This window comes from Sciurus vulgaris (assembly GCF_902686455.1).
Source record: "Sciurus vulgaris genome assembly, chromosome: 7".
In the NCBI taxonomy this organism is placed as follows: domain Eukaryota; kingdom Metazoa; phylum Chordata; class Mammalia; order Rodentia; family Sciuridae; genus Sciurus; species Sciurus vulgaris.
This window is the reverse complement of record NC_136467.1, coordinates 91,267,053-91,282,456: the sequence shown is the minus strand read 5'-3', so window position 1 is coordinate 91,282,456 and position 15,404 is coordinate 91,267,053. Positions and strand designations below refer to the sequence as shown.

The 15,404-nt window shown below is 34.7% G+C and overlaps 1 protein-coding gene across 8 annotated transcripts in view; it reads left to right on the top strand.

Annotated features, from left to right (window-relative positions):
* The window catches only part of SMAP1 (small ArfGAP 1), a 182,131-nt gene that overhangs the window by 90,832 nt on the left and 75,895 nt on the right, over positions 1-15,404 (top strand). For 4 of the 8 annotated variants that reach the window (XM_079146535.1, XM_079146537.1, XM_079146540.1 and 1 more), the window contains 2 exons: positions 6,237-6,317; positions 13,996-14,076. The exons of 1 other annotated variant lie outside the window; for it this stretch is intronic. In XM_079146535.1, coding sequence (XP_079002661.1) covers positions 6,237-6,317; positions 13,996-14,076 — 162 coding nt within the window. The remainder of the gene's footprint in view (positions 1-6,236; positions 6,318-13,995; positions 14,077-15,404) is intronic. 3 more of the 8 variants (XM_079146536.1, XM_079146539.1, XM_079146542.1) reach the window with 1 other exon arrangement.

Here is a 15,404-nt window from a genome sequence, read left to right as displayed (position 1 = left end):
TTGAACTTAATGATATATTGAAAGCTCATTAAATGTCCATTTGAGAATTGTTTTTTACTCATAAGTCATATCCAAGAATGATCTAAATGAGTTTTAAGCACTCTGTTGCTAGCACTTAATCTATAAGGTATTTGTTAGTGGTCATTTCTTTTTCAGTTTTGAATCACTAGGTTTTATCATCATAGCATTATTCTGTTTAAAATGGTGATAATAGCAAGAATTTCAAAAACTCATAAGAATACATAATTTTAAAAAAGGTGTTCAAATAAGTGTGCTTTTTTATATAATACTTCATAGATTTTGAAATGTATTTGTCTACCTTATCTTTGTAGATAGGAGCTGGAAACCTTTGTATTAAAATTCTAATTAGTTAGAATGACAGTAGAATGTGTTTGACACATTGTACACAAATGGAACACAACTTCTACTTTCTCTGGCTAAACATGGTACAGAGTCACACCTATAGTATAATCATACACGCATATAGGGTAATAATGTCTGTCTCATTTCACTGTCCTTTCCATTCCCACACCCCCTCCCCTCCCCTTACTCCCCTCTATACAATCCAAACTTCCTTCATTCCCCCACCCACCTGCTATTATGGATTAGCATCCGCTTGTCAGAGAAAATATTCCCCCTTTGGTTTTGGGGGATTGGCTTATTTTGCTTAGCATGATAATCTCCAACTCCATCCATTTACCTGCAAATGCCATTATTTCATTCTTCTTTAAGACTGAGTAATATTCCATTGTGTATATACATCACATTTTCTTTATCCATTCATCTGTTGAAGGGCACCTAGGTTGGTTCCATAGCTTAGCTGTTGTGAATTGAGCTGCTGTAAACGTTGATGTGACTGCGTCACTCTAGTATGCTGATTTTAAGTCCTTTGGGTATAAGCCAAGGAGTGGGATAGCTGGATCAAATGGTAGTTCCATTCCAACTATTTTCTGAGGAATCTCCATACTGCTTTCCATAGTGGTTGCACCAATTTGCTGTCCCACCAGTGTACCTTTTCCCCCACATCCTCGCTGACATTTATTGTTGCTTGTATTCTTGATAATTGCCATTCTGACTGAAGTGAGATGAAATCTTAGTTTTAATTTCCATTTCTTTAATCACTAGAGATGATGAACATTTTTTCATGTTTGTTGTTCAGTTGTATTTCTTTTTTTGCAAAGTGTTCAGTTTAGCCTATTTATTGATTGGATTATATATCTATTTTTTGGTGTTGAGTTTTTTGATTTTTATATATATCCTGGAGATTAGTGATCTCTCAGAGGTGCATGTGGTAAAAATTTCCTCCCATCCTGTAGGCTCTCTCTGCATATTATTGCTGAGACAAAGCTTTTTAGTTTGAATCCATCCCATTTATTGATTCTTGATTTTACTTCTTGTACTTTAGGAGTCTGGTTAAGGAAGTTAGTTCCTAAACTGATGTGGTGGAGATTTGGTCCTACTTTTTCTTCTGTTAAGCCCAGAATCTCTGTTCTAGTGCCTAAGTCTTTGATCCACTTTGAGTTGATTTTAACTTCTAGAACTAATAAATGAAGGCAGCAAAGTAGCAGGATATAAAATTAGTATCCATAAATCAAATGCATTTCTATATATCAGTGATGAATCCGCTGCAAGAGAAATTAGCTAAAATACCTCATTCACAATAGCCTCAAAAAAAAAAAAAGCATTTGGGAATCAACCTAACAAAAGGGGTGAAAGACCTCTACAATGAAAACTACAAAACGTTAAAGAAATTGAAGATCTTAGAAGATGGAAAGATCTCCCATGTTCTTGGATAGACAGAATTAATATTGTCAAAATGGCCATACTACCAGAAGTGTTACACAGATTTAATACAATTCCTATTAAAATCCCAATAACATTCTTCTTAGAATTAGAAAAAGCAGTCATGAAATTCTTTGGAAAAATAAGAGACCCAGAATAGCCAAAGCAATGTTAGCAAGAAGAGTGAAGCAGGAGGCATCACAATACCAGACCTTAAACTATACTACCCAGCAATAGTAACAAAAACGGCATAGTATTGGCACCAAAATAGACAAGTAGGCCAGTGGTACAGAGTAGAAGACACAGAGACAAACCCACAAAGATACGGTTATCTTGTACTCGACAAAGATGCCAAAAATAATACATTGGAGAAAAGATAGTCTATTCAACAAATGGTGCTGGGAAAACTGGAAATCCATATGTAGTAAAATGAAATTAAACCTCTGTCTCTCAACCTGCACAAAAACCAACTCAAAGTAGATCAAAGGGAGCTGCAAACCTTTTGCCTGGTCAGTTTTTCTTTAGTGAGAAATGAATTTATACAATTATTCTGAGGGTTTCTGTACAAACCTGTCAGGGTCTTAAGCCCCCTTGCTCTTCTCGACCAGCGACAAGGGAAGGGGACACTGCCCAACAAGGTCAGACCAGGATAGGTAGGGCTGACTGACCACCCACTCTCAGCCCTCTGGGTGCAGGACAATCAGATGGTCAGGGAGACCTGTCACAGCAGGAACTCGTTTATTGAGGAAGTCACACAGCTTTTATGTAGTAGCGTGGGGTCTAGGCGGGAACCAATCAGCTTAAAGGTCAGCAAGGCATGGGGGGTTCATGCAGGCGAGAGTCCCATAGGACCATCTGGCAAGCAAGAGCTGATCACGTTCGGGGAACTGTTGTTAACCAATCCCTGACAGTGGTCCCATTTATCGTCCTTAACCTTTGAAACCGCCTTTGAGGCCTTGATCCTGCTCACCTGCCAGGGAGTAAGGAGTCAGCCTGAGTTAGTTAACGTGTCATTAGTCCCAACACAAACCCTCATTCAAGTTTATTTTGATATTGGCCTAGAGGAGAACCTCTGAACTTAAGAATAATTGGAGGAAAGACTGTTAACTAATTTTTTTCTGAAGATTCTTCACTAGATTTCCGTTGCATATTTTCTTATGGATAGAAGTGGGGAAATAGAAGGACTTTTAAACATGACTACTGAATTTACTGACACTGCCAATTCCCTGCGAAATTTTCTAAGGCCAGAGTCTTTTTTCCTCCACCAGTATGAAAGTGTGAGAATTCAGTGGAATGGAAATTAATATGTACTTAAAAATAAATTCTAAGTTTGAAAATAAATGATCATAACATATAAGGGATTTCAGAAAAGCATGTTAGCAAGTCAGAGAACTTCCACAGGACAATGATAACTGCGGGGATTGAGTTTCCCTTTAGTTCTCCCTCTGCAATTCTTTCTTCCTCCTCTTTTCCTGTAACAATCAAAAACATTCATAGAGAAATATTGGTTGTTAATTGCTAAAAATAGTGAGCAGACTAGAATGTCTGCCTCGGAGAACTTCAGTTGAACAGAGAATATTAATAAGCAATCAGATCTTTTCAGGACAGCATGTGATAACATTTATAACAGGAAACTATTATAGAAACTATTTGGGAGCACATAGGGTGTCTGTGTAACTCAGTCTGAAAGTAGCAAGGAATACTTTGAATATTTCCTGGAGAAGGCAGTGTCAACTCAAAATTAAAGAATAAGTAGGAACTAATAGACGTTTGGTATTTCAAACAGTGGGAACAGTAAGAGCAATGACTGTTAAGTCATGAAAAGTAGACTAGAGAAACCTGAAACCTAAAGAACAGAATATAGCCAGGCAGGGAAAGGTAGGGCGATGGGATAGGTGTGGCCTAGTTAAGGAGTTTGTAATTTAATTTGTCCTTGTATAAGGTATGTAAACTATTTAAGATATTTAAACAGGGAATGTGATAAAATTTGCATTTCAGAATGATGAAGTATGGAGAATAGGTTTGGAAAAGAATAAAGGGACTTGTTAGGACTAATTCAGGAATTGGATATTGGTGATTTCATACTAGGTTGGTAGTAGAGGTGGTAAGAATCAGATGATTTTGAGAGATTTAGAGATAAGAGCACCTGGTGTTTGTTGCTTCTGTATTTTCTTTTTATCTTTCCCATCCTTTCTTTTCTCATCTTCCACTTCCATATTTTGTAGTGTTTCTTACTTTCAGTTGTCAATGTTTAGCTGTTTCTTTATTCCTTGTTCACATAATGTATTTTACCCTGCTTATTGACTTTTTAAAAATCAACCTTATTGAGATTAATTTGTAGAAACTAAAATATAGGTATTTTAATGGCAGTTTAGTGAGTTTTGACAAATATATATCCTTGTGTAATCACTACCACCATAATCAGATAAAGAACCTGTTCATTCTTCCAAAAGGCTCCTCTGTGCCCCTTGTTAATCGTCTTCTATCCAGATAAACCATTGATTTGCTTTTTATCATGGTAGATTACATTTTCTTTTCTAGATTTTCATATGAATAGTATAAAACACTGTGCTCTTCTGTGTCTGACATCCTTCTTTGCATATTTCTGAAGTTCCTGCTTTTGTATGTGCTCTTAGTTCATTTCTTTTTCTATTGGCAAATAGTATTTCATTGTTTGGGCGTAACATAATTTGTTGATCTGTTTATATGATTTTTTCATTCTTCTTTCCCATCTGGAACATGGTATTAAAAGCCTTTTATTTCCTCCCTCCCCCATTTTTTTGCATTAAAATATTTGTTAAATTACTAATATTTATTGACTAAAGTTTTACATTTCTACTTCTTAGTTTTGAGATTGGCCAAATCAGTTTATCATCATCTCAAAAGGAGAGCAACCACTTTTACAATGAAAAATCTTACTCTTTTCTAAGGACTAGTAGTCCTTGATGGTTATTGCTTTTTAATTAATTAAACATCAGAGGTGCTTTACCACTGAGTTACATCCCCAGTCCTTATTATTTTTAATTTTGAGACAGGGTCTCACTATGTTGCTGAGTCTGGCCTTGAATTTGTGATCCTCCTTGCCTCACTCCTGAGTCATTGGGATTATAAGCATGTGCCACTATGTCCAGACCCTTTCATATTTTTATGTTCTGATTTTACATGAGTTTGAGACTGTATGATGCAAGTTATCGTATCTTAAGGTTATTTTATTGTTTTTTAATTTCTTGTTTTTATGTAAATTTGCAATTAAAGATCTCTAGTAAATGAATATCCAGTAAGACAGATCATCTTTAAGCCAGACTGTAATGCAGTTTTGACCTTTTTTAAATGAAAGATCTACATTTTCTTGTGTTGTTTACTAATTCTATATAAATGTGCTTTAGTAGTAATTAAATAGCTAGTTTATGCAGTTATAACAGAATCAGCACTGTGCAGGTAGAAAACATCCTGAAATTTATAGTCTTGGGTTGTGATTCAAGAATTACGGTCATAACTAACTTAACAAGGAGATTGAAGGAGGACTTGTCATCTTGCAGTGTTATTTTGACATTACATAATGACCTATCTGTAATATCATCTTAAAAATTCCACACAGACACTGTTGATATGATAGGGCAATATAGAGATGCCACTTTTATGGCTCCAAAGATCTATTATGCATTTTGTAAATGCATTTCAGTTATATTCTGGCAGTAAAAGAGAGCAGGAAGATAATGCTTCCATTAAAGTGATCAGCTATGCATGTAGAAATTGGAGAGGAAGATGTGTGAAAAAGCTTTTGGATGAAACACTTTTTCATGTATAAATTGCCTCCACTGCATACATAACTGTCTCCTAGTGTTTTTGGGTAATTCAGCAAGTACAGCACTGAAAATGGTATTCGTATGCTGATTTGAAAGAAGGAAGTATATAAATTGCTTTGTAGTAAGTCTGTCTGCTGTTCAGCTATTGTATTACATTAGTCCATTCTTTTCTCCCAGGCTTTATTCCTGTTTTCTTAAATAGTTGATTAAAATTTTAATTAAATTTTACTCTTTCAGCTGTTTTGTATTTCATTCTTTAAAGTTTTCAGTAAAAATGAATTCATTTGCTAGTTGGGACATTGTTCATGCTTCAGAGCATTGGTTTTCAATAGTTTCATTGACTGAAAGTGAACTGTCGGAGAGGCTTAATTATTTTTCACCAATTTTTGGTGTGATTTTATCTGAGTACATTTAAATTTTATAATATAGTGAAATCAGCTTTAAATAATACACTATTCTGTACTAATTCCTTTTAGAAATTTCACATGGAAAATTTTAAAAAGCAATATTTCTTTCTTGATGCATTGTTTTCCTTTTTAACATGCTTCTAAATACTTCTGAATCTCAGAAATAAATGAGTCTTTTCTATGCCTGTCAATTCTGATCACCTTTTTTTTTTTTTCCTGACTTTTTATCTGCACTTTGCAGATTTCCTCCTCTGATGCTCCTCTTCAGCCTTTGGTATCTTCTCCTTCTCTGCAAGTTGCTGTTGAGAAAAACAAATTGGAGGTATGGTAGTGTTTTAACCATATGCATTATGTGGTATTCATTGATAAATGAACTTCCTTTCATAATTTGCCATAATATATAAAAAAGCTATAATAGGTTTTTTAAAATTTTGGATGATCCTCAATACTGAATGTTTAAAAAAGCAAGTTTCTTCAGTATGTTTCTGTCCACAGGTATAATTAAAGGGCTTTAGTCCATATTTAAATTTCAGGATGACTGATTTGTTGGATCATAAATATATCTCAACAGTAGTTAAGCAATTTTTTTTTGTTGTTATTACTACCTTACACTTTTAGGAACTATTTTATAGTTTGTTGCTAAATCCTTTGATCTGTTAGGAAAGTCTATGGTTAACAAATCTTTTCTGTGCTTCTGTTATTATAAGTACTTGAAAAAAGTTAATATCAAATTTCTTTCCTTGAAGCAAAGCAACCATTATATAGATAAAATGTACATGTAAAATTAGGGTTCATTAGTTTAGAATCATCATTATTAGAATACATTTTCATGATATCACCACTCTGCATTTTTAAAGACTTCCCTAAAAATATTTGAGAATTGTAATTTCCTTTGATTTTTAATCTTTTTTTCTCTTGTTACATTGACCTGAATGAATTAGTTTGGGGGAATTCTTTCAGCTGTCATTTTTAATGTGTCTGTTCCTTGATAAATGGCACGCTAGACATGAAGGATATAAAGCTAACAAGATACAGCCTCTGCTCACAAGGAGTTTACAATCTAATGAAGGAAAACAGAGCTGAACAGCAGTTTATAATGCAGTGTCATCAGTACAATGATTGAGGAAAACTCACTGTGCTGCCATTAATACAGGAGACATGCTTTTGATTCTTCTTATACTCTGAAAGAGTTTTAGATACAAGGATTAGGAGGAATTCCAAGTAGAGAGAGAGAGAGAGAGCAGCTTGTTAAAAAGCATATGAGTTAAAGTACAGTGCTTGAGGAGTCACAAGTTGAATGTCGTAACTGCAGTAGCAGCAAGATAGAGAAGAGTGAGATCCTTGTTGAGAGCCTGCTAAAGGATTTGGTGTTCGTTCTGAAGGTCCAGGCACTTTAATGATGACTTTTAAGGGGTGACAGGACCAGATTTTCATGTTATAACACTGCTCTACTGGCTCCATGGGGCCCGAGTTTTTGGTGATGGGTGGCTAAAAGTCTTGAGAACCAAGGTTCATCCAGGAATAAAATGATGGGGGCACATGGTAAATGGGGAGAGAGATGAAAAGGAGAGCATAGTTTTGAGAGATATTAAGGTATAATCTTTGGCATTTAGTAACTATGAATTGTGGAGGTGCTTTGGAAAACCTGTGACTGTCAATGTTGATTTGAACCTCTCCATAGATGATGGTACCATTTAGTGAGATAAAGATACAAGTTGAAGGGAAGAAATAAGTTTGAGGAGAGAAAGGAGAAGGAAATGAATTAAAAGTTGGATATACTGAGTATGAAGTAACTGTGGAATATGCAGGTAATTGGACATACAGGTCTACAGCTCAGGTTTATCATGGTAGGGAGACCAAGACCCCAACCCCAGCCAGTATGTTGAGTGATGGGAGGAAAACCAAGAGAATAGAAAAGTGAGAACATTTGAATCTAGAGTTATTAGCTGAGCAAGGGAAGTTCATGAAACTGTGAGGGGATTTTGGAGCACAAAATACAGGGTTGGAAGTAGACAGACTGGGTGATTCAAGTATTATAAGGTGGCTTAGGTCAGCAGGCAGTCTGAGGAAGTAAATACCTTAGGAGCATAGGGGTTGCCTTGAGAAAGTGGAAGATGCCAATAAGCAAGTTCGGCCCTGTCAGAATTTGCCCTGAAGATATTTCTCATCATGGAAGAAGGTGAAATTCCTGGATTTCACTTTGTGTATATAGGCATATTACTCGGAGTGAACCCATGGACTCTCTACCATTGCGCTATGTCCCCACACCCCCCACTCTTTTTTTTTTTTAAATTAATTTTAAGACAGGATCTTACTAAGTTGCCCAATCTGGACTACAATCTTGTGATCCTTCTGCCTCATCCTATTAGATTAGCTGGGATTATAGACATGTGTTACTACACCTGGCTGGGTTATAATTTCATGTTATGTGGTTCCTGCTTCTGAGTCTCAGAAAGCAGTGATTTAATTTGATCTCCAAAATCTAGTATCTGTATTCCAAGTAGTCCATTTAAAATGTCTTTTCATGCCTTTTCTCATAAGTTTATAATTTGTAATTATATTTACATTTTATCATATTATTATAGTGTAATCTTATAAGTAAGTGTATATATATGGTAGAGTATATATGCTCATAAATTTTAAAGATAGTGTCTAATCAAAATTTGGCACCAGGTCTTTAACTAAATTACTTAATTATAGCTTGATTATGATGAACCCAATATGTACTTTTTTCTGTCTTATAGGACCTGAATGTTTATACCATTTTCTTGAACAGGAGGTCTGTTATTTCACTATACAATTCATATGTGTACCAACCAAATTTCAGGAACTACTATTTTATAATACCAAAAGCTGCTGTATTTTATTCTTTCAGAGAGAATAGTTTAGAACAACTTAGGTTCTGAAAGGCTTCTTTGATCTTTTAGCAGCTATTGATTATATAGTGGGTCACACTGTATGATCTGAGTTTAAAGCCCATGCTGTTACTGGTGACTTCAAACCCTGTGTTATGATACCACATCTAGAATCAGAGTAGATGACAACCATATTTTGATTGCTGAAATTCCAGAGTTTAAGAACATCAAATCATGTTCTCCCTCTATTAAATGTAGCTAACTAATTTGATTTATTTTTGGTGATTTCATACGTGCCTGCCAGTTAGTGTTTAGGAAGTCAAACTTCCTCCCCCACTCACGATAATGTCTTCCTCGAAAATAACTATTCTTTTACCGCAGACTGAATGGCTTGTAAACAGAAATTTATTTCTCATATTTTCAAAGGCTATAAAATATAAGCTCAAGGCTCCAGCAACTTGTATGTCTTATGAAGCCCCACTTCCTTAATCATAGAATGCACCTTCTAACTGTGACCTCATATGGTGGAAGTGGGCAAGGGATCTCTCTGGGTCCTCTTTTATGACAGGGCTAATCCCAGACAGGAGGACTCCACCCTCATGACTTAATCATCTCTGAAAGACCTCACCTCTTAATTCCATCATATTGGGGATTTATTTTCAATGTGAGAATTTTGGGGTGGGCACAAACTTTCAGACCATATAAGAAACTAATAGCTCTGAGAGGTTATGGTGCTACCCGTCCCCAATATACCAGTGAGAATGTTCTTTTGCACTGCTTACCTCACCAGACTTTGTTGATGATATGTAGGAAACATCGTGTAACATATAAAGGATTTTTGTACATCTCATTTATTCTTTTTTAAAAAATATTTTTTTAGTTGTAGGACCCAGTACCTTTATTTATTTATCTTTATGTGGTACTGTGGAACCCAGTGCCTCACACATGCTAGATGGGTACTCTACCACTGAGCTACAATCCCAGCCCTCATTTATTCTTTACTTACAAAATGAAGTTGAATGTTTTGTTTTTTCTCCTCTCCTCCTCCTTCTCCCTTCTTTCTTCTTCTTCTTTCCTCCTCCTCCTTCCTTCCTCCTCCCTCCTTCCTCCTCCCTCCTTCCTCTTCCTCCTGCTCTTCCTCCTCCTCCTTTTTTATCTTCATCATCTTCATCTTCTTCATCTTCATCTTCACCTTTTGTGGAACTGGGGATCCAACCCAGGGCTTTGTAAATGTGTCACTGTGCTACATCCCAGCCCAAGATAATGTTACTTACCTCTTAAGAGCTGTTGTGAGGAATGAGTTGAAACAGTGCCTGGCACATAAAGTTTCAGTAATAATTATCTGTTGTGGAGAAGAATAACAGGAACAGTAATAGCAAAATCTCCACTGAACCACATTGAGTAGTGAGACTTGATTGTTTATCCCTTATTCTAAAGGGATGTGTTGCTTTGGGTACTACTTTTCTAAGATTTTGCTTCTTAGTTTGTAAAGAGTACAATAATGACATTAATTAAGTGACTTTCATGAAAATTAAACAATAAGGAAGCACTTAATAAGTAATAGTTGTGTTTTGGAAATGAATGTTTTCATTTGGGTTGGGATTGAATCACCCATAAGTAATGTTTTTAGTTATCCTTAAAGGCTCACATCTTCCTTATTTCTAATCTGAAGTCCAGGTACTTGAGCAGATAAGAAATTTTTTTTTTTTTTTCTGGATTGAGGTTGTAACTAGCTCAGTGGTAGAGTGCTTGCCTAGTATATGTGAGACACTGGGTTCAATCCTTAGCACCACATAAAAATAAATAACTAAAACAAAGATATAGTGTCTATCTACAACTAAAAAATTTTAAAAAAAAAGTATTTCTTTTAGAAATATACTCAACTTTTTAGCTGGTCTTCTGTGTGTCTTATATTAGTATCTTTACATTCATGGCAAAATACCAGTTTTGATATTCTCATTGCGTAGTTAAAGAATACAGATTGTTTTTAGGTTTTAGCACTTTAAATTCAGAAAGTTCAATTTTATATTAACTTTTATCTCATTCCTGAAAAACATTATTGAAACAGATGGTTTTAGAGAATCTTAGTCTGAAAGAAGCTTAGAATATAAACTTTTTATCTAGGTTCTAGAAATTCTAGCCTTGTATTCTTTTTTTGCTACAAAACTATACTTATGCTATTTGTTAGTGTGAGTTTTAATTCAAATGCTGTTACTGATTTGTGAATTACTAATACACTCATTGTTTTTATTAAGAACCAATAAAAAAAGAGAGATGCTTTAGAATTTTCCTGTTGTTCCTATTGAGTTGGAGACATTATATATTCATGCCATAAAGATTTTTGCTATGAACATTGGGATGAGGACCAAGGTTTTTTTTTTTTAAACTTTTTATATCATACAGCAAATTCTAAAATTATAGTGTTTCATATTTGTGTAGTGCCTTACAGTTTGCAGAGTTGCTTTTGAGGGTTTTAGTGCCTTTTTTCTTTTTAATACGGAAATGCACATTAAATGTCTATTTTAATGAATATCTTATAAAGCTACCATTGTGTCACTGCATGAACTGAACATTGTTAACAATTTGAAAGTTTCCATGTTCCTTCCCTTTTTATAATCTTATCCTTTCTCCTATGAGTAATTAACATCCTCACTTTTTATAGTAGTTGTCATTGTCATTATTATCATCACATCTTTGCTTTTTAATCATAATTTTGTACTGATGTACATACTGCCAAATAGTGTAGTGTTTTTGTTTGTATGTTTTTGTTTCTGTTTTGTTTGTTTTTGATACTAGGGATTGAATCCAGGGATGTTCAACTCCTGAGCCACAGCCCCAGTCCTTTTCTTATTTTTGTTTGTTTTTTGTTTTTTGTGGTGCTGGGGATTGAACCCAGGGCCTTGTGCTTGCAAGGCAAGCACTCTACCAACTGAGCTATATCCCCAGCCCCCTTCTTATTTTTTATTTTGATTCAGGGTCTTGCTGTGTTGCTGAGGCTGGCTTTGAACTTGCAATCCTCCTGCATCAGCCTTCTGAGCTGCTAGGATTACAGGCATTTGTCACCATTATAGCCCAAACATAGTTTTGCCTGATTTTGAGCTTTTAGTGTTTTTCTCTTATTATAGCCTAAGAACTGCCCATATTATCTTTCCTGATTTACATATGCCAAATTTGGTCTGATGGAGGTTGTATCAAACATCATTTTAAAGGAACAGATGCAAATTCTTTAGATATTTTGACTGTGTTCTATATTGATCATATTGTCTTTTTAAAAAAAATTCTATTTTTATAATTCCTTTCTGAATAATTTGTTCTAATTAGTTATACATGATAGTAGAATGCATTTTGACACATCATATATAAATGGAGTATAACTTCTCATTATTCTGGTTGTATATGATGTAGACTTACACTTGTTGTGTAATCATATATGCACATAGGGTAATAAGGTCTAATTCATTCTACTGTCCTTCCTATCCCTATACCCAATCTTCTTCCTTCACTCCTGTCTGTGTAATCCAAAGTACCCATTTTCTTCCCTAGCCCCCCTCCTTATTGTGAATTAGCATCCACACATCAGATAAAACATTCTGCCTTTGGTTCTTTGGGATTGGCTTATTTCACTTAGCATGATAGTCTCCAGCTCCATCTGTTTACCTGCAAATGCCATAATTCCATTCTTCTTTAAGACTGAGTAATATTCCATGTGTATATATACCACATTTTCTTGGTCCATTCATCTGTTGAAGGGCACCTAGGTTGGTTCCATAGCTTAGCTGTTGTGAATTGAGCTGCTGTAAATGTTGATGTGACTGTATCACTGTAGTATGCTGATTTTAAGTCCTTTGGGTATAAGCCAAGGAGTGGGATAGCTGGGTCAAATGGTGGTTCCATTCCAACCATTTTCTGAGGAATCTCCATACTGCTTTCCATAGTGGTTTCACTAATTTGTAGTCCCACCAACAATGTATATGAGTGTACCTTTTTCCCCACATCCTCAACATTTATTGTTGCTTGTATTCTTGATAATTTCCATTCTGACTGGAGTGAGATGAAATCTCAGTATAGTTTTGATTTGCATTTCTTTAATTACTAGAGATGTTGAACATTTTTTTCATATATTGATTGTATTCATCAATTTATCTTTTTATATTTGGTGCAGGAAACTAAGGCATAGGTTAGTGCTCAGATGTAGTAGTAATCATTTCTAGGTTTCTAGTCATCTCTTTCTCAAAATGCTATAAAAATGATCTTTGTCTAATCTTTTTTTCACTTTTTTGGCATTTTGTGGCCCTTAACATTTGCTGTTATTGTTTTTAATTCTTAATTTTAAAATATTTCATCCTGGTCTCATCCTTTCTAGAAATGCAGATTGTGATCATCGTAATGTCATTATAGTTTATCTTAACTGCTGGTCTCTGTGCATTAACTTTAGCATTTTTTTTTTCTGCAAGAGAATATATTTGCCATTTTGAAAAACACAAACCTGTAATAATGACCTGAATATATTTTGTAACTTTTTAAAAAATTAAATTGATTGGGACTGGGGTTGTAACTCAGTGGTAGAGTGCCAAGCATGCTTTGAGGCCCTGAGTTTGATCTCAGCACCACATAAAAATAAAAAAATAAAGGTATTGTGTTCACCTGCAACTAAAAAAAAATATATATATTTAAAAAAATTAAAGTGATGTATACATTTACCCTTGTGTTTATCTGTTATAATTCGTCTTCACTCTTGTGACAAGAAGGTCTGTTCCATCAGTTAGTTTACCTTTTCTTGTTGAAAATTCAACTTTATGGTTGCTATTAGGAAGCATATCCTTATATAAGGATGTAGTGAGAATTTATTGACTGGATTTTGCATTTGTTTAAAATAAAAAGTAGAAACCTCTGTCATATCAAATAAGTACTAAATTGCCTCACTTGAATCTTCATTTTTAGAGAGATCTTTGTATTGAATCATCAACAAATAACCTGGATTAGAAGATAAACTTGCCATATTTTATTTTTCAATAGCACTTATGTGTCATAAGCATTGAATATTTCTACTTTTCACATGTTGATTCAAACTAATATAATAAAACATGAATTAAAAGTGGCCATGTTAAAAAAATAAACTCATCAAAACTTTGGGCTATGTTTTAGAAAGAAAAAGAAAAAAAGAAGGAAGAGAAAAAAAGAGAGAAGGAGCCAGAAAAGCCTACAAAACCACTTACAACTGAAAAGGTAAAAAAAAAAATTTTTAAATCTATTAATATTACCATCTTGTTTATATAGTTATATTAAGGACCCTCTGAATAGTTATGATATGCAACTAGGTTTTTTTCTGTAAGTAATTGTTACATGAATACTGTGGTAAGCATTTCCTCCTGACTTGGACCATATGATTTGTAATCTATTATAAATGTGTGTGTATATATTATCTTAATTCCTCAAGGACAAGTATTCTTTCATGAATAATATAGAGAATGATGGGTTTTGTTGCTTTGGTTTTTGTTTTGAGATTAGGTCTTGTTATATTGCCAAGGTCAGCCTTGACTTGTGATCCTCCTACCCCAGTCTCCTGAATAGCTGAGATTACAAGCATGCGCCATGGCACCTGACTTTAGAATGTTGTTTTTAGCTTCATACACAGACTTCAGTGGAAATTTAGAAAACGAAGAGGTCATAACTGAAGGGACTTTCAGGAAAGATCTTGTGCTTCATAACATTTGAATTAGATCTTGAAGTGAAGGAAGGATTAAGATGGAAGGCAGGAGTGTATTAGTTCAAGAGAACAGCCTGAAGATAGACACAGAAACTGGAAATAGATGGAAGTATGTTTATAAATGGAAGTATGTTTAAAAAAAATAGTGAGATTGGAGGCTGGGCATGTAGCCAGTGGTAGAGTACTTGCTTAGCATGTGTGAGGCCTTGGGTTTTAATCCCCAGCACTGCAAAGGAAAAAAAAAAAGGTGAGTTTGAAAAAATATATATGTTTATGTGTAAGAAGCAGTGAAAAATAAGGCCAGAATGATAGATTGAACTCAAATTGTAGATGTTTGTTATTTGAGGGGAGGAAAGCCATGGGCAGCACTTCAGTTTCTAAAGCAAGTGATGCACCCAATTTGGAAGGGTTTCTTTGGAAGATTATTTTGGCAGTAATGTTCAGGATAGATGCGAAAGACAAACTGAAGTAAGAAGATCATTGTACTTTTACAAAGCCTCTGATTATAAAATTATGGCAGTTTGGCTTTGGATGCATTTCATCATATAAACCTAGAAGCATGGTAAGGGAATCATCAATAAAGCAGCATTCTTGATTTCATTTGTTTAACTTTTAAAAATCAACTTTATTGAGACCTATTATATTACCGCAGACTTCATCCATTTACAGTGTAGAAATACATAGAGGTTCTTTCTTTGTCATTTATTGGAATAGTCTCTCAAAAAATTATAAACAAGCCTTCAACATTGAAGAGATATTAAGTATCCTGAGACTCTCGGTTCCTTAGTGTGACAATTGAAGCCATCTGACTGTTCCTTTGCTTCCCTTTTCATTTTTCACACCATTT